Source organism: Periplaneta americana, chromosome 16 (genome assembly GCF_040183065.1).
Source record: "Periplaneta americana isolate PAMFEO1 chromosome 16, P.americana_PAMFEO1_priV1, whole genome shotgun sequence".
Classification (NCBI taxonomy): Eukaryota; Metazoa; Arthropoda; class Insecta; order Blattodea; family Blattidae; genus Periplaneta; species Periplaneta americana.
Genome location: NC_091132.1, coordinates 87,354,454 through 87,378,914, shown reverse-complemented (window position 1 = coordinate 87,378,914; position 24,461 = coordinate 87,354,454). Strand labels below are relative to the sequence as shown.

Below are 24,461 nucleotides of genomic sequence, written 5' to 3'. Positions count from 1 at the left end.
GCACAGGCACGCAGTATTATTCATAAACAGTTACCTATAGCAACTCCTACTTCGACCTTTTAATGCTGGATTGTCCTATCCCTAGTCATATCATATCCATCTAATATTAGTGAGGCTCATACCGTAACATATTGTGTCATATTTTTTGGTAAAAAGAAATGAAATGCGGGGAAAGATAGGTAAAGCAGAGCGTAGGTGGAATGGTAACACAAACTGAAGTTGGAAAATGCTGGGTTTGCAGTGAAGAACCTGCTCTTGGGCAGAGAAACTGTAAATGATTGATTTTATTACAAAATTACTTGTATACATAAACTCAATAATAGATACTGTAGTTTTTATTTACACAGATTAGGTAGGTAACCATTTTCTTTGGGGGAGGGGAGAAAGTAATAAATTATTCATAGTAGCTTACATATTTTGGTAATTAACCACTGATGATGAATAGTGCGGAAAAAACATGTGGCAACACCAAATGTAGATGTATGTAGGAATATGACATTTTTTTTAATTACTTGGTATTAGGCTTAAGATTTGCGAACACTTTATTGCATCGCAACTGAAGAGCGAGCTCAAAAACAAAATTCGTGATGTGAGTTTCTTTCTCTGCTTTTCTGGTATCGAAGATTACCACCAGAGTCATACGTGGGTCAGTGCTTGCCATGACGTAAGTACTCTGCTCCTGAAAAATACAATTGGGAAGTTTTACAACAATAATATAGCACAATATTTCTTACTACAGGGACATAATTTTATTTTTACTTCAATTTTTATTGCACTTGATTTTTTTAATATACTTCACTCCTACCCCTTCTACTAATGAAGTTCAACCATCCTCCACACAGATCCAAGACCGCCTTACGGTCATAGTAAACAGTACATTCCAAAAATATGTTCGCATTTTCCGGTGACGAAGAGCTTTCAATATTGAATCATTTTCGCACAGGTACTGTCGTCCATTTGCCTATGTCGTATTCCGGTTTCCCCACCAGCTTTTATTCGCCAGCTAGTGGCTGGACTGTCATCTTAGCTCTTTTGTGAGAACATTAATTTCTGTTAGGAATTGGACGTCTACGTAATATTATACAACTGTTTAAAATAACTTAAATAAAAGGACCTCATTAAGCAATTAACTGTCACGTAATTTCCTCACTTTTTACGACCCTACGACATAACCAGTTGGATGGACAGTAAATAGTATGTCTGAATAATTTTATCTTTTTGGATCGGGCAGAAGTGAAGATTGAATTTACAGGACGTAAGGTACTCTTTATAGAGTAGGTACAGAGTTATTTCAACATGAGTTACTAGTTATGAAGGACGAAACTGGTAATTGGAATTAGGTACAGTAGTCTATAGTGCGATAATATGCACATTACAACTGAAGCCTGTATTGAAATGAATGGCCACCATTTTCAAAAATATGTTTAAATATCCATATTTATTTATTCTTCAATTTAACTTCATTCTCTATATTGTATGCTAATGTACTGTAGACAGTATAATATACACTACATAATGAATACCTCACATGGACAGCTCAGTTCGTGAGTAAAAACACTCACTGTTAATACTATACTGTATTTTGATTAAACAAAAACCTAATGAAAATGATCAAACTCAAAAGTGCGATATTTCCTATTTTACGTAAATGGATGAATTACTTTTCTTCCCTCCTATACTTAGTAAAGTTGTTGTTGTTTTCTAATGCCAGTCATTTGACAATAAAGTAATTTGACCTCTTGCACTCCAATATTTTTTAAAGATATTATCATGGCCAGCCACTGAAGCACAGATTTTGAGGTGTTCCGAATCCATTTCTTGGTTTGAGTTGCACAATGGGCAGTTAGGGGACTGATATATTCCAATTCTATGCCGGTGTTTGGCCAAACAATCATGACCTGTTGCCAATCTAAATGCAGCTACAGACGATTTTCGTGGTAAATCGGGAATTAACTGTGGATTTTGATGCAGAGAGTTCCATTTTTTCCCTTGAGATTGTGTTATCAAATTTTGTTTGTTGAAGTCTAAGTATGTAGATTTAATAAATCTTTTCACAGAGCAATACATAGATTTAGGAACAGGTCTGTAAGTAGCAGTGCTGCCCTTCTTTGCTAAAGCATCCGCATTCTCGTTTCCCAGGATTCCACAATGGGATGGTATCCATTGGAATACAATTCTTTTATTGAGTGATATTAATTGAGAGAGCATTTTAGTTATTTCTGCTGTTTGAGATGGTGTGTGTTTAGAGACTATTGATAGAATAGCTGCTTTGGAGTCTGACAATATAACTGCATTCCTAAATTTACTGATGTGGCATAGAAGATTCCTGAGACTTTCACTTATTGCAATGATTTCTCCATCAAAACTTGTTGTTCCATACCCAAGAGATCTATAAAGTGAGAAGAGACAGCACGTAACACCTGCACCGGCACCTTGTTCTCTGGAGATCAAGGATCCGTCAGTGTATAAATGAAGCCAGTTTTGTGGAGGGTACCTAATATTAATTGTCTCTAAAGACAATTGTTTTAGTATTTCAGTGTTTACTTCTGATTTTAGTATTTCTTCTGTTAAACTTAGATTATATTCTATATTTAATAGAGTTAAAGGGTTTGGTTTAGTTTGTAGGTTTTCTTTTAAATTCGGGATATTGATTTTCTGTTTTAATTCTTGAACAATGGATATGAAACTTTTTTGAGTTTTCAATTTACAGAGAGGACTGTATGAATGCCAATTGTTTCCTGGTAATCTAATAAGTTTTTCATACTGAATCAGTGCTTTTTCTTCTATTTCATTTTGATGGTGTTAATATTAGTGAGAAATCTCATAGAATCTATTGGAGTTGTTTTGATTCCACCAGTAATGAGTCTGAGAGCTTGGTTTTGAACATATTCTATTTCGTTTATGAAAGGTGAAGTAATTAAAATTTCTCTGCAGTATGTCAGCACTGGCTGTATAAACATTTTGTATGTAGTGTTCAAAGTATTCCTAGAGCATCCCCATTTCTTTCCTGCTAGTCGTTTTAGAAGGGAGAATCTTTTACGAGCTTTTTCAGAAATGTATTTCAAATGGTTGCTCCATGTTAACTTACTATCGAAAATAACTCCAAGATATTTGGATTCATAAGTCCTAGGAAGGTGTTGGCCATTGTATTGGATATTGAATTCTCTTTCTTTTTTACCAAGTGAAAATATTTGGTAGTTACTTTTGCTTAAATTGAGTGTCATCAAATTTGATGTATTCCATTCATGTAGTTGATTTAGAGCTTTAAAAGCAGAATTTTGAATTTTGTCTCTATGTCTGTAAGATCCGGAAGTCCACAAAACTATATCACTTAGTAAAGTGATTTGTTTGTATATTACGCCAGTATCATCGAATTCCAGTCGTGGAAGGGGCTAGCAAATGGCATTGATCCAAAGGTATAGCCAGGTTAATATTAAAAATGTTAGTAAAAATAAAATGATGTCCCTGTATAATACACTAATAAAAGGAGCATAAAATAGGTTTCCATAGCATAGGTTACTAACATTTAGTCACAGTTTGTTTCCAATACTTCTAAATATGAGGTTTAAAAAGTTAATAGCTTGATATAGAAATTAAATTAGGATTATTCTGGGAGAATCTTTATTTCTCAACATAATTCCCGCTGAGAATCACACACTTTGTCCACCGATGCTTGTACACAGATTCCTCGAAGTCTGCAGAAAAAAGCCTTCTGCTGATGTGATAACCTTTTCATTTGACGAAAATTTCTTTCCAACCAAGTAAGTTTTGAGCTTTGGAAAAAGAAATAAGTCTAAGGGTGTGAGATCTGATGAGCAGGGAGTGCAGCAACAATTCGAACCGTAGTTCATGTATATATTATTTTAATGTACCGAAGTACATATGATATTTGCATGCAGATATTCTGCGTCATCATACGATGAAAGAGTAATGGAACGGAGAAAAATTCTCTCCGGAACCGGGATTTGAACCCAGGTTTTCAGCTCTACGTGCTGATGCTTTATCCACTAAGCCACACCGGATACCCATCCCGGTGTCGGACAGAATCTTCTCAGAATATATGATATGCGTAAATCACTTCGTGATTTAAGACTGTGCTTATTCTGTCGGATTCCGGCCAACTAGTCACTCATAATGAGTGCACCTCAGCACATGTGTGGACTTTAGTTCTACGTTCATAGACATCTATGACGTAGTGCAGAGGGTGGCCACTAGAGGAAACCCAAGAGTTGGAACTTAAACTGAGAAGATTCTGCCCGACACCAGGATGGGTATCCAGTGTAGCTTAGTGGATAAAGCATCAACACGTAGAGCTGAAAACCCAGGTTCAAATCCCGGTGCCGGAGAGAATTTTTCTCCGTTCCATTATTCTTTCATCATAGTTCATGTAGTTTAGCAACCGCAATTGCAGATGTATGAGCAGGTGCATTGTCGTGATGAAACAACACTTCATTGGCCATACCCATCTCTGCTCGCGAAAGTTTGGATAATTCTTTTCTTCTGCGAGACTGTCAAAACCCAACTTTCCAATCCATATAAAAACGTAAGTAATAGGTTTCGTATCTCACTTTTCCGAAAATTGCTCTTTTCACTGTACGAATTAATTGTAATAATTTAGCTAATTTAGATTCTACATCATTCGAAGATAAATATAATTATAAAGTGTAAGCAGTGTTGACACTTACTGCCTTATTATAGTTCCCACTGAATTTTCCATAGTACTGCCATTTTTTGGTATTGTTATGTGCTTTTGTAATACAAGAGACCGTGATGTGCATGCAGTTTTGATGCCTTAATGCTTGTAAAATTGTTGTTGTTTTCTAATGCCAGTCATTTGACAATAAAGTCATTTGACCTCTTGCACTCCAATATTTTTCAAAGATATTGTCATGGTTAGCCACTGACACACAGATTTTGAGATGTTCTGAATCCATTTCTTGATATGCTTGTAAAATTACTGGTGAGGATCACTACTATTGTCTAATAATATTAATAAACTGATGAATATTATGTAACTGATATTATTAGGGCTAGTACTGTAGTTTGTAGTGTAAAATTATTACAATAATATTAGTCAAATCATGTAACACGACCTTGAAAATCTTCTCAGAAAAGCCAGATTATTTCTGCCATCTCATCGATTCCTTGAGAAAAAGACTGATTAATCAAAATAAGGGATATTGAAGTAGCTACTATTTCTTGTATTTATTTTATTTTATTTTCAGCAGAGCACATTAACAGTTAATTTTTTAAATGCCACAGTTGAAACTTAAAGGCAAAATTTCGTTTTCAAGGCTGCACCTGTAATAGTTCGAATTAAATTCTAATCAGTTGGTGATGCTGAATTGATTAAAAATAAAAAACTAAAGCAGAACTAGGTGCTGGGAAATATTCGAATCCATTTTGATAGTTGTGCACTTGATTTCATTAGCAGTGATTTACACTTACTTACAAATGGTTTTTAAGGACTTTTAAGGAACCCGGAGGTTCACTGTCGCCCTCACATAAGCCCGCAATCGGTCCCTATCCTCAGCAAGATTAATCCAGTTCTGTCATTATATCCCATCTCCCTCAATCCATTTTAATATTATCCTCCCATCTACGTCTCGACCTCCCCAAAGGTCTTTTTCCCCTCTGGCCTACTAGCACTCTATATGCATTTCTAGATTCACCCATACGTGTTACATGCCCTGCTCATCTCAAACGTCTGGATTTAATGTTCCTAATTATGTCAGGCGAAGAACACAATGCATGCAGTTCTGTGTTGTGTAACTTTTATCCATTCTCCTGTAACTTCATCCTTCTTAGCCCCAAATATTTTCCTACGAACCTTATTCTCAAACACCCTTAATCTCTGTTCCTCTCTCGAAGTGAGAGTCCAAGTTTCACAACCATACAGAACAACCGGTAATATAACTTGTTTTATACATTCTAACTTTCAGATTTTTTGACAGTAGACTAGATGACAAAAGCTTCTCAACCGAATAATAACAGGCATTTCCCATATTGATTTTGCGTTTAACTTCCTCCCGAGTGTCATTTATATTTGTTACTGTTGCTCCAATATATTTGAATTTTTCCACCTCTTCAAAGGATAAATCTCCAATTTTTATGTTTACATTTCTTACAATATTTCTGGTCACGAGATATAATCATATACTTTGTCTTTTTGGGATTTACTTCCTAACCTATCACTTTACTTGCTTCAAGTAAAATTTCTGTGTTTTCCCTAATCGTTTGTGGATTTTCTCCTAACATATTCACGTCATCCGCATAGACAAGAAGCTGATGTAACCTGTTCCATTCCAAACCCTCTCTGTTATCCTGAACTTTCTAATGGCATATTCTAGAATAAAGTTAAAAAGTAAAGGTGATAGTGCATCACCTTGCTTTAGCCCGCAGTGAATTGGAAAAGCATCAGATAGAAACTGGCCTAGTGATTTACACTACTTGTCTAAAACGACAGATTTGTAAGCCTTCACGTTCATTCAAATACTTTATTTCAGACAGAATTTACTACAGATCTGTATAGGCAAAGAGAGATCTATAATTTACTTTTCTTTTATTTGAACTTTAACTAAGATATCCAATGTAACTCAGTCATTGTGAGTTTATATTGTCTATTGACGACTTTAGCAAAGATACCAAGTGGGTTATCAATAATCTCATAATTGGCATGAGTGTGCACAACTCCCACTTCTGGCAAAGTCAGATGTAAATTGCCTGTATTATATACAATTACACATTATCTGTCGCTTATTCTGCAATTAAAAAATGCTTTTTGACATCTAGCAGCTGCTTTCCTCCAAATTTTTTCTTCAACCACACTTCTACTTGTGATGTCATCTTGATCATCTGGATCAAAAGTGATTACAGTGTTGACGTGTTTAATGTAGATCTGAATTGTCTGATTTTTTCTCACAACATTGAAGACTCTTTCTGTAGGAGAGTCATTGTGAGGCACATTTAGTACTGCAAACACAATGTTAATGTTTTATACCGACTCTCATTTCTTAAATGTGCTGTTTTGGCTCTATTTGCATCTATTCTATTATATTCGGGAAAATAACACATTGGTAAGCTGCAAATTCCTATTCAAGTCTATGATTATTAATTATTAATATGATCCTATTACTATTAAAACCAGTTAAGTCCAGTAAAGCAAATTTGTAAAAACAGCAATTAAAACTTTATTAATGCACGAAAAATCATAATAAATTCTTTAAATAAAGTAATTGGTTTGTTATCTACATTTCGGACTTACTCGATTTTACTAGAATACAGAGCACAGAAAGACAAGTCGGAGACTGTACTTAACTTATTTTACACAAAAGATGGACTTAGTCGGTTTTACTAGTAATAGGACAATATATACTTTTTCCTTCTGTTTTCGGAAGTAGGAAAAAAATACATATAATACATTTTCCGTGATAATTTTGCTTTCTCGTAATCATTTTTTCTTTGACTGTAATGCTGTAATAGCAGAAGAAATCCGTAATAATAATTATGGAAAATTCGTAATAGTTGGCACCTCTGCTTTAGGTATGTTTAGGAAGCTAATCAGAAATTTGTTTATCTTTCTTTTTTCCTTCCTTTCTGTTAAATGAGTGTATATTAGAAACATATGAATTAAGAATTTAGACTTACTCGAGGACTGAAGTGGTATACAACTCTGTCCATAGCTGCCAATTCACTTCCTCGTTCTGTGATAATCTTGACAACATTTGGCATATGATTTAGAGGTTTCTGCAAATAAAAGCCATAACAAGATTCTAGATTTTGTATGTGCCAAGAAGTGTTTCACAACTTTCGAAAAGTAATTAACTGTATATGAACATTATAATTTTATACGTTTCCAAACTAGAAACATAGTCACTTACAATCTTTTGACTATTTAAAAGGCAATATAAATACTTCTGGAATGTTTTTGTAAAGATTCAATTTATTAAGAATATTGAAAATTAATTGTATTCACTCCCATAATTTTTAGTAGGTAACTGTGCTAAATCAACATTTATAATTTTGCATCATTTTGCTGGTTGAAGTTGCATTATCCACCAGATAATAGTACAACATGATACTCACAACAGGGTAGCTGACTATGATTGGGTAGCACTCCAGATCTCGTGAAGTTTCTGCAGGTCTGTTGGGATGATGGTAACCTGGCCCTTTATAGTCTTCCAAACCATGAGCATCAAATACTATCATTACAGCTGTTGCATCATATCTTCGCTGAAAATTCTGAATCCTGAAATAAACAGTTTGTTTATAATAATATAAAGATGAAAAATGTCATTAAATTTTATTGAAGCTTGTATTAGACTTAAATTTCTGTTCTTTGTAATATAAAATGGAAATCACAAGTTCCCAGTCTGTTCTCAATTAATTACAGTAAATAATAACAATAAACTACACAAAATCTTATAAGTATATTATTAATATGTTTCTGCATTAAGTATGCAATAAATCATTCAAAATAGTATGACAGCTTGCATTTCATTAATAAAAACTATTTTGATAATTTTATATGTTGTTGTTTTCTAATGCCAGGTGTTTGACAATAAAGTCATTTGACCTCTTGCACTCCAATATTTTTCAAAGATATTATCATGGCCAACCATTGAAACACAGATTTTGAGGTGTGAAAATATATATATAAATATAATTTATATAAAATAAACAGTCTCACATGCAGGTTATTAATTTCTTTGTTCCACTAAGGTTGGGTGCACACAGAATCAGACGGAATCAGACGCAATGTTACATGGCATGGTGTGACATAACTTTTTTATTTACAATGGCTCGCAACAGCTTAACACGATCTGCTCGCAACAACTGATTTGCTGGCTGTGTGGGTTTGGAAAACTCGCCTAGGCTAGAAAATGGCGTCAATGAAAGAGGACTGTCTATATGAGAAATTCTATCGTGTTTGGTTTTTATTTCTCGAGAACGCCTATGCATAAAATCTATACGATTGAAAGAATCTTAAAATTAAATACTATGAATATAGTGCACAAACGCCATTTTGTCTGTTTATGACTACTTCACGGCTCAAAATAAAGAAAAATAATATATTAAATCAATAATCATTGATAGTATAGAGCAAAGAAGTAGGCCTATTACAAATTATTATTATTAATTATTATTCACGTGGTGCTTTCATCTCATTTGCAATTTCTCACATATTTTTAGAAACCACATTATTGTCGTGATATTATTTCAAAGATTGTACAGAATGTATCTTTCCTGTACTAAAACAAATAATTTATCTGCATCAAACTCCATTAAGAATAATGTGCACTACACAATAATAGTATTTGTAGATAGTGAAAGCGTGTAATCATAGCCACTACTAACGCATGCCCAGTACACTGCACCTATTAGAATGTCTCCTCGCGATGAACTTCTAGCAGTCATTCGATGTTGTCTCTCCATATCTGCTCGTGACTGTTGCGCTGCGTCTGATTGTGTGCACCATATCATAAGAAATCAATGGGAGACAGGTACCATCAGACAAAATGTCGCATCGTGCCATGCCGCGTCTGATTTTGTGTACCCCCGGTCTAATATGCAGATCTAATTAGTGTTTCGAAATAGTACATTATATTATGTTTTATGAGACTGTAAAATTTATTCACACATACAAAGTGTGAGCTTAATCAGATCCTAGCTGAAAAGTGGCAACTTTGGCTATTGGTGGACATATTTCCACTTGCTGGTTATGGAGATAGCACTATCAGTAAACTGAATCAATGTCTCTGTAAGCAGCATCTGACAGCGTGCCCCCCAACAGCCAAAGTTGCCATTTTCTGACATACACGAATATACAAACATTTATAGTCTATTTACTTTAAATATTTTAATTTCTACAATTTCTGAAATTCATGTGAAGTTTGATAATATATGAATGGAGAGTAAGGATTACAACTTTCAATGTTCACATAAATCAATATGTCATTCTCTTTACAAAGAAGAGCACATCAATTGTTCAGACTAAACCCAAAAATTATTCCACACTGTAAATCTTTCATAAAAATAATACTTTGCAAGGTAACTTACTTACTTAGAAATGGCTTTTAAGGAACCCAGAGGTTCACTGCTGCCCTCACATAAGCCCGCATCGATCCCTATCCTGTGCAAGATTAATCCAGTCTCTATCATCATATTCCACCTCCCTCACATCCATTTTAATATTATCCTCCCATATACGTCTCGGCCTCCCCAAAGGTCTTTTTCCCTCCTGCCTACCAACTAGCACTCTATATGGGTTTCTAGATTCGCCCATAAGTGCTACATGCCCTGCCCATCTCAAAGTCTAGATTTAATGTTCCTAATTAGGTCAGGTGAAGAATACAATGTGTGCAGTTCTGCGTTGTGTAACTTTCTCCATTCTCCTGTAACTTCATCCCTCTTAGCTCCAAATATTTTCCTAAGAACCTTATTCTCATACATCCTTAATCCCTGTCCCTCTCTCAAAGTGAGAGTCCATGTTTCACAACCATATAGAACAACCGGTAATATAACTGTTTTATAAATTCTAACTTTCAGATTTTTTGACAGCAGACTAAATGACAAAAGCTTCTCAATCAAATAATAACAGGCATTTCCCGTATTGATTCAGCGTTTAATTTCCTCCTGAGTGTCATTAATATTTGTTACTGTTGCTCCAAGATATTTGAATTTTTCCACCTCTTCGAAGGATAAATCTCCAACTTTTATATTTCCATTTCGTACAATATTCTAGTCACGAGACCTTTGCAAGGTAAAGTAAGACAAATTATAATGAACAAAAACAACTAATGCTAGAGCGCCACAGTCAGCAAAAAATATTCCTTTCCAGCTGTATACAGATTATGACAGCTTGACTTCCCAGCTCTACAAGCTTCATATCATCGTTGTTCCTGCAGTAACTCCTATGTGACATATTTATCGATTTTTAGATTTTTGCTCTATTAAATAACTTAAATAGTGATACAGCAAATAATAAAATCTCCTATATGTAACTATATTTCTTTCTTTCGAAAATTTAAGAATTCTGAGTCTCCTATATACTACTGCCATAGAATTAATAAATATGTTTTTCTTCCTACTGAACAAGTTTATATTTTGCACATAGGAGTTATTGCAGGAACAACGACGATATGTATCCTTTTTCAAAATGTATACTATGAAAGGAAGCTGAATCTAACAGTTTTTAAAGGCAATTGACTCTGTCGTAATGCCTTAAAAGACAACAATCTACTGTTACTGGAAGACAGACAAGATGGCAATTGAGTTTCTCCAGATGATTATTCACAACCAAGATGTCATAGTAAACGTTTATTCTGGCTGCAGAGGCAGTAAAATATACTACTTAGTAAGCATGGTAATTAAAATTTCAACTAGAAGAAGCATGTGTTATTTATAAAGAGAGTTTTTAATGGACACTAAAGCAAAAATATAAAAAATGAATTGTGTACACCTATGATGAAATTTTTCCAAAAACACCAGATTATATACTTTATCATAAGAAAAATGAAGATATTTTAAAAGAATTAAACGTGATATCATCTACAGAAATAGTTCAAAACTATAAAAACAACTGGTTACAACATGTTTATCGAATAAACAAAAGAATAATCCCTCTACAAATTATAGGCCTACTAATAGTTTTGGACAACGAAATTTTGGAAAGAGTAAATGAGTTCACATATTTGGGTTATAATTTGTCATTTGAGGAAGAAGTAGATATAGCAAACAAAATTATAAAATTTACAAAAACCATGGGAATAATTAACAATATCATGAAACCATCATTAGTACAAAAGAACACAAGAATACGTCTCTATAAAACCCTCGCAAGGCGAGTGTTAAGCTATGGTAGCTAAGCATGGACAATAAGGAGGGATGAGATGTGATTTATGTGATATACAGCAGGATATATAAGATGGGACCATAAACGAAATGAAATAATGGAAGAACTAGGACTAAAGCCAATTCCCCACTATATACAAAATTACCACGCCAATAGATGGGCCATCTATTTTTTTTATTTTAGTAGGTTATTTTACGACAATTTATCAACATCTCAGGTTATTTAGCGTCAGAATGAGATGAACGTGATAATGCCAGTGAAATGAGTCCGGGATCCAGCACCGAAAGTTACCCAGCATTTACTCATATTGAGTTGAGGGGAAACCCCGGAAAAAACCTCAACCAGGTAACTTGCCCTGACCAGAAATCGAACCCGGGGCACCTGGTTTCGAGGCCAGATGTGCTAACCGTTACTTCACAGGTGTGGACTGGGCCATCTACAATGGATGTCACTGCACAGAATCCCAAGAGCTATGCTTTGTTATCTCCCTCAAGGAAAGAGATCACTGGGACGTCTCAAAAAAACCGCTGAAGGGACAATTCTTCTTTGAAACGGTAACGGGCCATACGGCCTAATACTTGGAGGGATGATGATACAAATTATACCACTGGTTGGATATGTCCCTGAAAACCAGTGAAGAGACCAATAGGTGAAGCTGACACAGATCTATATAAGTCTAGTTCATGATGTTAATGATGATGATTTAAATGATCATAGTTTTAAAAATGAAAATACAAAATTATTATTATTATAATGGACCTCTATTAGTATAATGTTTTCTTGCATATTATGTTTCCATCATTAGATTCTTTCAAACATCCAAAGTGCACTTCCCTCTGGGAAGGAAAGAAAACTGGACTCTTTCACATCAAATTTGCGGTACATAAAGAATTTTACAGCATTTGATTGATTAATGCCATAAGTAAAATTCTTACAATGGTCTCTCTGTCCACTACTTTCAATTGCAGATGACTGTGTGGGCCATCTCCAATGGCGCCTTCAGATATCTACAACTAAGCATGGGGTGAAAATTGTCCTGATAGTCATCCCCTATTATCAGGGATAAAGAATCATCTTAGAAACGTTCAGATCTGCTCGACTATTAGAATTTTAGAAAGTTCGTAGCTGACCATATTTGGAAATTGTGAAGTCGGGCCTAAGATTTAAATTTAACGTGAAGCACTTAAAAAAAATACAAGTCTTACATCTAAATAGTGGGAAGCAAGAGAGAAAATAACTTGACTGTTAAATCAAGAGCATTAGATACCTACCTATCTACATTTTAAATTCGAAGATAGATATAAGCATACTCTTCTTAATAATGATGATTTAATATGCATTTGATACATGTTTAAAATACTAAACAGAAATTCATGTAGGTTACTCACTTGTGAAAATAATCATTGGCTTGTAGTTTACTACAGAGGGCCTTCATTTCTTGAGGGGAAGTTTGCTGTGCCAGTGTTGTGTAGAAATATAGCGAGAACTTTGCCAGAAAAGCTGTCTTCAGCTTCAAAAGCCACTGCAAAAGAGCTGGTAATTGACTAGTTTTCAAGAAAGTTGCACCAAAACCCAATTTCCAAGACTGAAAATGGAACAACACAATATAAAATTGAATCAAAAACTGAGATTTGAAGCATATAATGACTACGAATAAAATTTTGCTGTTTCATCTTACCTCTCTATTTTGAAGCTTTGACTCCCATGCCTGAAGCCTGGTGTGAGCCAGATTAAGCAGCATAAGAGAGGGAAGGAACCTCCACATCTGCATCTCAAGTTGCGATCGCAACAAATGAATCAGGATTTCACATTCTAGGCTGTCAAGGAGTAAATATCAGAATTAAAATTTAAAAATAACTGCATGAAAAAAAAAACAGAAAAAAAAATGTCCACACCTACAGTGCATATGGTTTCCAATATTTGTGCTAAAGATGTAAATCAGACATACCGGCACTTGCAAGTTCACTTTGTTCTTAATTTGGTGTGATGAAAATAAACTTCGTATTGAATAATTTCCAACAATCTGAATTCTTTCATAATTATGTGGTAACTGATTTATTTGCTTTTGAAATTTCCCATAATAATAAACGTGCAAGTAAATGTATACAACTCAGTATACAATGACTAACATTCCAAATGAAATGCTAAAATTCGTCTTCAGCTCTCAAGTTTTATAAAACGTTTTATTTTCGAAATTAGATAAAAGTATTGTGTAGTGTGTAATGTAATACACAAACATATTTCTCTTCTTAAGAGGAAACAGACTTTCTATAAAAATAATCAGTAACTTATATATGAAATGAATCAAGGTCAGGATAGAAGAAGAAATGTCTGAAAGAAGTGAAATAGGGAGAGGAGTACGACAAGGATGCCCTTTATCATCTACCCTGTTCAATATCTACTTGGAGGATTTCGTGAAGAACTGTTTTTAGAATATGGGAGGGGCAGAAGCTAAATGACAGCTGTGAGCAGTATGAGTTGAAGATAAATGCAAACAAGACGAAGACCATGGTTGTTGCAAGAAAAATAAAGAAGGTAAACTTGCGAATTCTAAATGAGACAGTAGAGCAAGTGAACAGTTTCAAATACTTGGGATATACTATAAGCAATAACATGAGCTGCAGCCAGGTCAAAAGGAGAATAGCAATGGCAAAGGAAGCTTTTAATAGAAAAAGGAGCATCTTCTGCGGACCTCTGGAGGGAAGAGACTAGTGAAATGCTTTGTGTGGAGTGTTGCATTGTATGGAGCAGAAACATGGACATTACGACATAATGGAGAGAAACGAATACAAGCATTTGAAGTGTGGATGTGGAGAAGAATGGAGCGTGTGAAGTGGACAGACAGAATAAGAAACGAAGTTATGTTGGAAAGAGTGGGTAAAGAAAGAATGATGCTGAAACTGATCAGAAAGAGAAAGAGGAATTGGTTGGGTCACTGGTTGAGAAGAAACTGCCTACTGAAGGATGCACTGGAAGGAATGATGAATGGAAGAAGAGTTCAGGGCAGAAGAAGATATCTGATGATAGACGACTTAAGATACGTGGATCATATGTGGAGACAAAGAGGAAGGGAGAAAATAGGAAAATTGGACAATGCTGGGTTTGCAGGGAAATACCTGCCCACGGACAGAACACTTATGTATGTATGTTATGAGAAATGTCTATATTTTAAATTCGTAATAATCAACCGAATCCTAGATTTTTCAAGTGTAAACCATTGTGATCTATGGTAGATTTGATAAAGAAATAAAGCACAAAAATGAGACAGAAATTTACAACTTTGCTGATAGGGAAAAAATTCTTCCATACGGTGTTTGTTGAACTCCAGATCTTTAACAGTGTAAATGAAATGTTTGATTCTTGTAGCAATTTCTATAAATCATGATGTTTCCCTTCATGTCATATTCCCAACCTAGCCTAAGACGACACGCTATAAAACTGCCACATTTCTATGAGATCTTTATATAAGTGAGATCTTTTGCTGTTGGAAGTAAAGAAAATTACACACTTTAATAAAAATAGAAGGAATCTGACAATTAAATTTGGCCATCAGGATAACAAGCTGGACTCACAGTTTGAGAGTGAGTTCAGATTCTGCTTGGCCTGATTACCTGGTTGAGATGTTGCACAACTGTAAGGCTAAAATCAGATATTCCCATAGTGAATCCCTGGACTCATCTTCCCCAAGTACCATCTTATTATCACCAATTACATCAATACTAGAGAATTATGAAGGAGAATGCTGTATATAAAATTAAGAGATAGCGTGCATACGCACAATAATTTTATTATAACCCTTACTCCTGACTTCACAGTCCACAGAGAAGCCTCACAAACAAAAGTCTTAATATAATGTCTAATCTAGAAACCTATGAAATAAATGTATTCTTAAAACTGAAGTGCATTACCTGAGCATGTTTCCAATAGGAGTGACACACATTTGTGGAACAGAAGGTGCATTTCTCTCCATTATGTCTTCAACTTGTGCAAGTAACTCTTCATATTTCATCTGCTTTCCTGTGCCCATGATGTGCATCTTTTCATAGCTAAATTTAAATTAAGGAAATCAAATTTCTGTATCAGTGCTCTGTTATGGCTCAAGTGGAAAAGTATCTGGTTACAAATCCAGCAGATTCCTGACAGGAAATAGGATATTATTTTATCTTCCTACCATAGTTATGTCCTGTGTCTTGGGTTTATATGCAGTGTTATTTCAAGTGCTGGCTGAAGGTGGGGTTGATGGTTGTTGATTAATTTCAGTACCACAGAATAAAAAAATTAAAGACTTTAGAGACTTTTGCTTAATTCTGTTAGCCTTTTCCTTACTTTACATATTAAACGATTTTTTTCTAAAGTAAGTTATATCAAACATTACCATATGAAATATAGAGCCAGGATTGCTATAGTGCAAAAAATATTGTTATGAGATGTTCATGGCAATAAATATTTTCAGCACCTCTCTTAAGAAAAAATAGTTCCTAGCATGCCACCTGTATATCTGGTACAGCTTTCCTCTCAAACTACTGGCCGAAATACTCAATATCTGGTAAACTTCTAGCCGAATGGCTACAGCATCAGCTTTCCACGCTGATAACTCAAGTTTTGAAACAGGTGGAATTTGTAGTGGACAAAGACGATGTTACCTCTGATTGAGGTTCTGGCTGATATGTACAGTAGTGGCAAAAAAAAAAAACCAGACCGACTGAATAATCATAGTCCCCGAAATGAGCCACTGCGCATTCACAAGATAGCGAGTAATCTATTGAAATTGTTGTAGTTTCGACTGCTGACATAGGCCATTAGAAAATAAGCTGGTAAAATTCATGTTCTGGGAATAATAAGTTAATTAAGTAGTAAACTATCGCTGCAATTGAAAAGTATTGGGAATAAATTTGAATAGTGAACAAAAAAAAGTTTCCTTCCCAGGCAGGATTCGAACCACGACAGTCTTAGTTACCAGTCTATCGTGCTGTCACTGTGAACAAGGCTCTGAAATCAGCTACATGGACCGATCCGGGTTTTTTTTTGCCACTACTGTACATCTATTACCAGGCAGTACATCTCACTTCACGATATGTGTCGGAGGAAGAACAATTGTTTATATGCATCTGAAGTCTGATTAGTGTAACATGTAGCTAATCGGTGAAGTTATGCAATGGAGAGGAAAAGGAACTGGCCACTCTACCCCATTATCTTCTGGCCTAGTTGCCTGATGAGTGATGCCTTGTTGGTGTCACATGTGAGGTTCAGACCTGTCTTGAGACAGTTGACTGAAAAAAAAAAGTAGGCCTACTATGGTGGTAGGTTTTCGTGGGATATTTTAAGAAACAGAAGAAATAAGCTGTTTGCAATTTACCACAGGAAATTAAAAAGTGTAATGCATTAGATGAATTTTGGGCCTGATTAATTGCACTAGCGAAATGTATGTAATTAGGCCTACTTAAAAATTAATTTTCGGTACTGTTTGTCCTTTCAGCATTATCACTACTACATTTAATTGCAAGAGGTGATTTAGTAAGATGAATCTAATTACTTGTTTTTGCATGAATTTCAGGTCGTCTATGACCTGATTAACTAGTTAAACCTCAGAAACTCAATGGTATGGTCAACTGCCAACTTCATCTGCACAAAAGCCTTCCATTTCTAAATCTTCACCTTGCTAAAGTAACACACATTTTTATTCTTCTATGCTCTTGTATATTTCACTTTGCATGTAATTAAAATATTTTATTGCATGCACCAGTTCCAAATAAACACTAAAAAAAAGAATGTATATATATTAAAAAAAATAAGTTGTAAATAGTATAAAAAATCAATTTTGTCTCTAACACCATCTCTTATATGCATGGAATGTAAAAGCGAGAAGAAAATGCTGATACACATTCTCTTAAAATGTCAAACAGCAAATAAAGTTAGAGATGTCTTAAAATCAAAACTAAATCAACATCAGTATAAATTTGAGAACATCGTAACAAATTGTAAATACTGGATGCTGGTTGAAAATGTATACAAGGAATATTTAGCAATCAGCAACTTAGGAAGCTCATAGTAAGATGCAAGCAAGGATACAGATCTATTAATTCGATGCGTGCTGAGAGGAACAAGCACAATTCGTTAGCCACTGAGGTGATTGTTCGTAATTCATTTGAAAATGCCAACGGCAACCGATCTGAATTACTTATTCTTGTCAGTTCTTCCACTCTTCTAAAATCTGATCGGGCAGAATCATATATAGATTTCAGTGAATTCTGGAAAGAGAAAGCGAAAAATTGTGTCAATACATTTCTCCTAATAAATGTAAACATTAATATAACTCCCTATTTTGAAATAAACAGTTTATATTTATGAACAATAAAAAAAACTGGTCTAAAAAAAATAAAAAAAGTTATGAAGAAAAATTCTAAATATTTTCGTAATGTATTTCCTATATATATATATATAAAAGTTATATAATTTTTTAAATTAATTATTTATTTAAAAAAAAGCTCATGATGATTGTGGTGGTGGTGGTGGTGGTGGTGGTGGTGATGGTGATGATGATGATGATGATGATGTAAAATAAAATATTTCAAAAAGAATTTGCCTGATGGTAGCTTGTGCCGTTATTACAAGGAAAAAATTGGTTCCCTTCTCTATCCTTCCCCTCCCCCCCTCCTCATTAACTTTAGTGACAAGTATTCCTACCATCAATGACAAGATTAGGGTTTGATGAGGAGATAGATTAGTGACAAATAACCCCACTGTCAGGGACAAGGTCAGATAAGGCTTAGAGGGAGATAGATTAGTGACAAGTAGCCTCACTGTCAGCGAAAAAGTTAGATGATTTGATAAGGGAATAGTGATAAGCACTTCATGCAAACACGACACAAGTGAATGTCAGGCCCATTATCTGTTCCAAATATCTTATGGTATTATCGATATATTCTTGAAGTCCTTATTCATTAGACTGCATAATTATTTGTCTTTAATTTATCTTGATAGTAAGTTAATATTAATCAAACATATTCAAGAATAATATATTTTCGTCATGTATTTGTATTTATAAAGACTTCACTAACATCTTTTCTGAGAAATCCTTTGTTTTTTGTTACTAGGAATCCAAGTTCTCCATAAGAACGCTCAGCCATTGCTATTTGAGGAAGATGAGTCACTAACATCCCCCATGGTCCAGACTGTCCTGTCCGTGACTCACGTTCACGTTCCTGTTAGGATATAATGAATAAATACTGTATTATATATAAGCGTACAAAAGTGACTGTAAAGTCAGATAGTTTCAAAAGTGCATGAAAAAAAGTAAACATTGCTCCACAAAAAAGTGCAGCTAAACTAGCGCAGAGGTACTTCGTACTCTGATAATACATCTTCAGTTATTTTCTAGCTGTTTCTTGTCTTATGGCTACCAACATAACTTAGTGTGACATTACGAAATTTTCACCCTAGTGTACAATGGAATTTTTTGTTACCTTACGTTAGGTTAGATTTGCTTAGGTTATTTATTTAGTATTGCGTTACCACGTTAAGGTACAAAAATGTATTTACATCCTTGACTTCTAGTCGAGTCATACACATCATAAAAAAATAAAACAAAGTCCACACCTGTGGAATAACGGTTAGCGCGTCTGGCCGCGAAACCAGTTGGCCAGGGTTCAATTCCCGGTTAAGACAAATTACCTGGTTGAGGTTTCTTCTGGGGTTTTCCCTCAAGCCAATATGAGCAAATGCTGGGTAACTATCGGTGCTGGACCCCGGACTCATTTTATCGGTACTATCACCTTCATCTCATTCAGACACTAAATAATCTAAGATATTGATAAAGCGTCTTAAAATAACCTACTAAAAAATAAGAAAAACTGAATGCTATCGCTAATGTCACACCAAAATCAACATCGATAAATGCTGTGAAAGTGGAGCCCAGCGGAGAGCTGTGGGAATCTGTGACAAGTTAGGTTAGTTTAGGCTTTTGGTGTGTTTTGCATATACCCAGAATTGTCTAAGAATGTGTGCTCTTTCTTGCTGTTTGCTTTTCTTTGGTAACGCTATTGTAAAGATTTACCAAAGCATACGTTAGATTAGATTAGCTTAACTTATAAGACATCTTATATCCCGACGATCTACGAGAAGATTAGGATGACAGCGATTGAGTTAGGAAATTTTCAATTGCTGGAAAAGGCTGGTGATTTATTGTTTATACTTTTTTTTTTTTGAAAGATGGGACATGACGAGAGCGTTGCGATCGGAAAAACAACTGAATGTCACATAGCGTGGTAGGCCTGTTTGCTATGGTAACAACGGCTGAGTTGCCAAACGTACAGTTCGCACGTGGCGAGTGCTTAATAGCTCTCTGGGCGACATTTATTGTGCACACAATGTTACCATTGGTACGTTTCGTCTTTGATTCTCTGTCGATTGTCGATCTTCACGTCTATTGTCAATGAATGTTTTAACGTCAGCCATCTTAACATCAGCTAGCACACGGTCGACTGTGTTACTAGAGTCGACCATAGCTAGCAGCGTGGTAGTCCATATTGGCAACATGGCACTATAGTTCCAAGCTCGACCGCTTAACTGTCATGTCTCATCTTTAAAAAAAAAACAAGTATAGTGATGTCGGTACTGGCTTGTGACAAGTTACGGTAATGGCGGACAGACAAACGAAGTCATATTACGAAAACTGTGTTTATTTCATTATTATTTGTTCTGTTTCGCTGCTATTTTTAATGCTTACTCATTAAAACAAATTACGGGTATTTCACATAACATCGTATCATATGTTTTATATACCCTTTTTCACTAGAAACCACCACATATGTACCTGCATAATGACGCATTACTACATTTTCGAACAATTGTTTTTGTTTTAAATAGGGGAGACTGGGGATATTTGATACATGATAAATTTTAGCCAGATAGTTGACATTACTGTTCTGTAATTCATATGTTCTAATAATCACTTCCTATTGATGGTTTATTGTCATTTGCAGCAAGTGTGGAGTTGAAGAATTTGATCTAGAGCTAGAATTGGAATCCTGACCGATCAAAGTAAATATTATGTAAAATATTCCTCATTATTTTTCATAATATGGATAAGATTTGTCGATAATCATTTTGTGGGATTGAAATCTACATATCTTTAAGTAATTATGACCGGCACTCATGACACCTTGGTTGTCCTAATCCCTTTTCGAGTAAGAGTATAATGTTAATGTGTTCCATGGGGATGCATGATACAAGTGAACAGAGGATATGTGATAGGTGTATCAGTCATCCCTGTGTGGAAACTGCATTTGTATTCATTACTCCTATAAACAGACGAAGACCATGGTTGTCGAAAGAAAAATAAAGAAGGTAAACATGCTAATACTAAATGAGGCAGTAGAGCAAGTGGATAGCTTCAAATACTTTGGGTGTACAATAAGCAGTAACATGAGCTGCTGCCAGGAAGTCAAGAAGAGAATAGCAATGACAAAGGAAACTCTTAAAAAAAAAAAAAAAAAAAAATGGGGCAGACATGGACATTACGACGAAGTGAAAAGTGACCAGAAGCATTTGAAATGCGGTTATGGAGAAGAATGGAGCTTATGAAATGGACAGACAAAATAAGAAATGAAGCTGTGCTGGAAAGAGTGAAGAAAGACTGATGCTGAAACTGATCAGGAAGAGAAAAATGAATTGGTTGGGTCACTGGTTGAAATTTCATAAAAAAAATATGACACAAGTTCAGATGAGAAAGTTGCGTCAATGAGGTCTATACAAGTGGTGACTGTGAAAGAAACTAAAGAAACATTTAAAGAGAAGGTGGAAGGGCGACTGGGCCGTAGTTTCATGCAAAGTTAATAAAAAAAAAAAAAAAAAAAAAGATTGGTAGATATGTTGGATGCATTTTAAAGTCAGGATCTGTAGAAGAAAGGACTATGAAATTCTCACGACGTGTAGCCTAAGTGACAGAAGATTTAAATGACCACAAAAGATGATATTTCTGTGATTGACAGCTCTCAAATTGATCTCTATACTTTCACAACCTACATTTATAGACAAACATTAACGTTTAGTTTGTTTTTGTTATAATGAAAGTTTGGTAAAATCCAAGATTCAGTTGCTGTTCTTCCAGACTAATTGGAGATCGATGACGCAATATGTGACGTCACGCACGATGACGAAAATATGAATGAAATCGAGGGCTCACACCCCCGGTACACCCACAACCCCCACTTTTCTTTCTCCCATCTTACACCACTTCACTGCAGTTTCTTCTTCACATATTTTCCTCTATTTCACCCTCTACGTCATTCTACATATTACTTCATGTTAAATTGGAATAAAGACTTCTCTGAATATGCCGGGATTTGATCCTAGGATCTTTCGTTCGGTGAACCACCATCAATGCCATTATGCTACGAATTCGTTGAAGAACAAACTCTTCCAAAGTCATTAAATATATTTTAAGGTCATTATTATATAACAGAACTGAATTCATTAGTTAGCTATTAACCCAATTACATTTAACCTATCAAATAAATTACAAATTAATTAACTTGTATTATACAAGTAAACTAATATGATAAATATCCAAAAGATGGTGTTACTCCACTTACCTACTATCAATTGTCTTATTTACGTATATTAAATCGATTCACTCCATACGTGGTTAGACTAAGGTCTTTAGTATTCTAACGGTGGTTAGTGCATCACGAAAGAACTTTAACTTCCGCGTATTATATAAAGCCTTCGACACAGATCACGAAAGTAATGTAAATTGATGCAACGAACAAGAATTATTAGGCTACCAGATAAAATACCAAAACTGACGATCTATACATAGTATTTGAGTTCCTATACTGCCATTCCGAGAGTGCAAACTGAAGAATACAAGCTCATCAAATGTTTCTCGACTTTATAAACAACATTAAAAAAGCATGCCCGGGCTATGGACAAACACCATTAACATCCAGAACCTACACTAACACGGAACAACAGCATTGAGGTAAAGTTAAATTACCAAAATTTTTCGTACTTGCAAAGTAATGTGTAGATATACGTGACGTCATATAACCCTCTTACACCATCCACCTTATTGATCGGAAAATAGCGACTCTTCATTGGATTCTACTGAAAGTGTAGAAGGATTGTGTGTGGAATAGATGTAACATGTTGAAATGTATTGTGATCAGTTTTATAAAAAAAATGGCATTGATAATCCATTGTACAACTTTGAAATACATTTTCAAAATGGACCATTAACATTGTAAATCAAAATCGCACTTAATTTGTTTGAAATTCGAATATAAAATAACTATCATTGGATATCCCCCAAAGAGTACATCACATATCCCCATGATAGGGAGGACTGATACACTTTGCATACAGTTAAAAATTGATTGTTTTTCGTGTGTTCAAAAAAAGTTTTTAAATTGTGTATTTTGTCAATATTATCAATAAGCTCTGTGTAACAAGTAGGGCTGAGTTGTGTAGAAAATGCTACAGGAGCATATTTAAGCCCACAATATTATTTTTTATCCATGTGTATCGAGCATCCCAAGTCTCCCCTACAGCGCTATAAAATTCTTAATTATTCAGTTTAATCACTACAAAAGAAATTTCTTACAAATTCCACGATTTTCACTTCTAAAATCGTCAGAACTACTTGTGCGCTAGTTTCTTGTGCTTTGCACAGACTGCATTACATAATCTTGAATGTAGGCTAGAAGCATTTCTGAGTGACCCATTACTTGAACCGAAAAGATAATGGAGGTCAGTTACTGGATCAGATTCCCTTTGTCTTCTTATTAACTTACATTTATATAAATTATTGTTCATCATTAGGCCTACCTACTATAACAAATGTCGCATTAGGTCTAAGCTTACTTGTCTGTCATAGCTTTGACAGTTAAAGGTTAAGTCACATTACAAAATGTAATCATAAAATTGGAAGTAAAAAAAAAAAAAAAGAAAGAAATCTTGTTACCATGTTAAGGTACAAATGAATTTACATCCTTTCTACGAGCAAATTATTTTAAGTTACATTATGACAGAAAACTATAATGAGAACAGTAGCAAGAGGAGGAAAAGAGCTGGATCAAGTTGTAAACAAATGGATGAAGTTGTAAACAAACACATAAATCATATCATTATTCCTTATTAACAGAAATCGACACTAAAGTACACAGTAACTTACCACAAGTTCTTTAGCTTTATCAAATCCCAAATTAGCAACGTGAGTAAAGAAATCCTTGAGAAATGATTCTTCATGATCAGTCATCTTATACTGATTACCTGCACAACTACGCGAACTTTCACTATCACGTAACATTTTCTTCGCTTATCTTTCTTTGTATATTTTTTATACAGTTGGCAACATTAGTATTTCTTCAACGCAAATAATTATGTATTTCATAACACTTATGAAGAGAATGTAAACATTGGCCCAAGGAGGTCTATGTAATGGAATAACTAAACCATAATGTTAAATTTCTCGGTCAGTGCACCAACCGCTGCATTAACATTCTCTCTATATCACAGTCTAAGACATACAGTCACGCAACTTCAACACTTTTTTTGCCAACATACGCGACACTAGCGCCCAAGCGGCAGGCAAGGCACAGGCAATAGC

General features: G+C 34.8%; 1 protein-coding gene across 1 annotated transcript; it reads right to left on the bottom strand.

The window, feature by feature from the left end:
- Window positions 1-266: 266 nt before the first annotated feature.
- On the bottom strand, window positions 267-24,324 carry LOC138690928 (KICSTOR subunit 2-like). The gene is made up of 9 exons (XM_069812490.1): window positions 24,027-24,324; window positions 18,913-19,056; window positions 17,924-18,102; window positions 15,763-15,900; window positions 13,533-13,671; window positions 13,243-13,439; window positions 8,086-8,248; window positions 7,648-7,746; window positions 267-679 (listed from the first exon to the last, which is right to left on the bottom strand). Exons 1-9 carry the CDS (start codon window positions 24,159-24,161, stop codon window positions 509-511), a joined length of 1,365 nt encoding a protein of 454 aa, XP_069668591.1. The 5' UTR covers window positions 24,162-24,324; the 3' UTR covers window positions 267-508.
- Window positions 24,325-24,461: the final 137 nt, after the last annotated feature.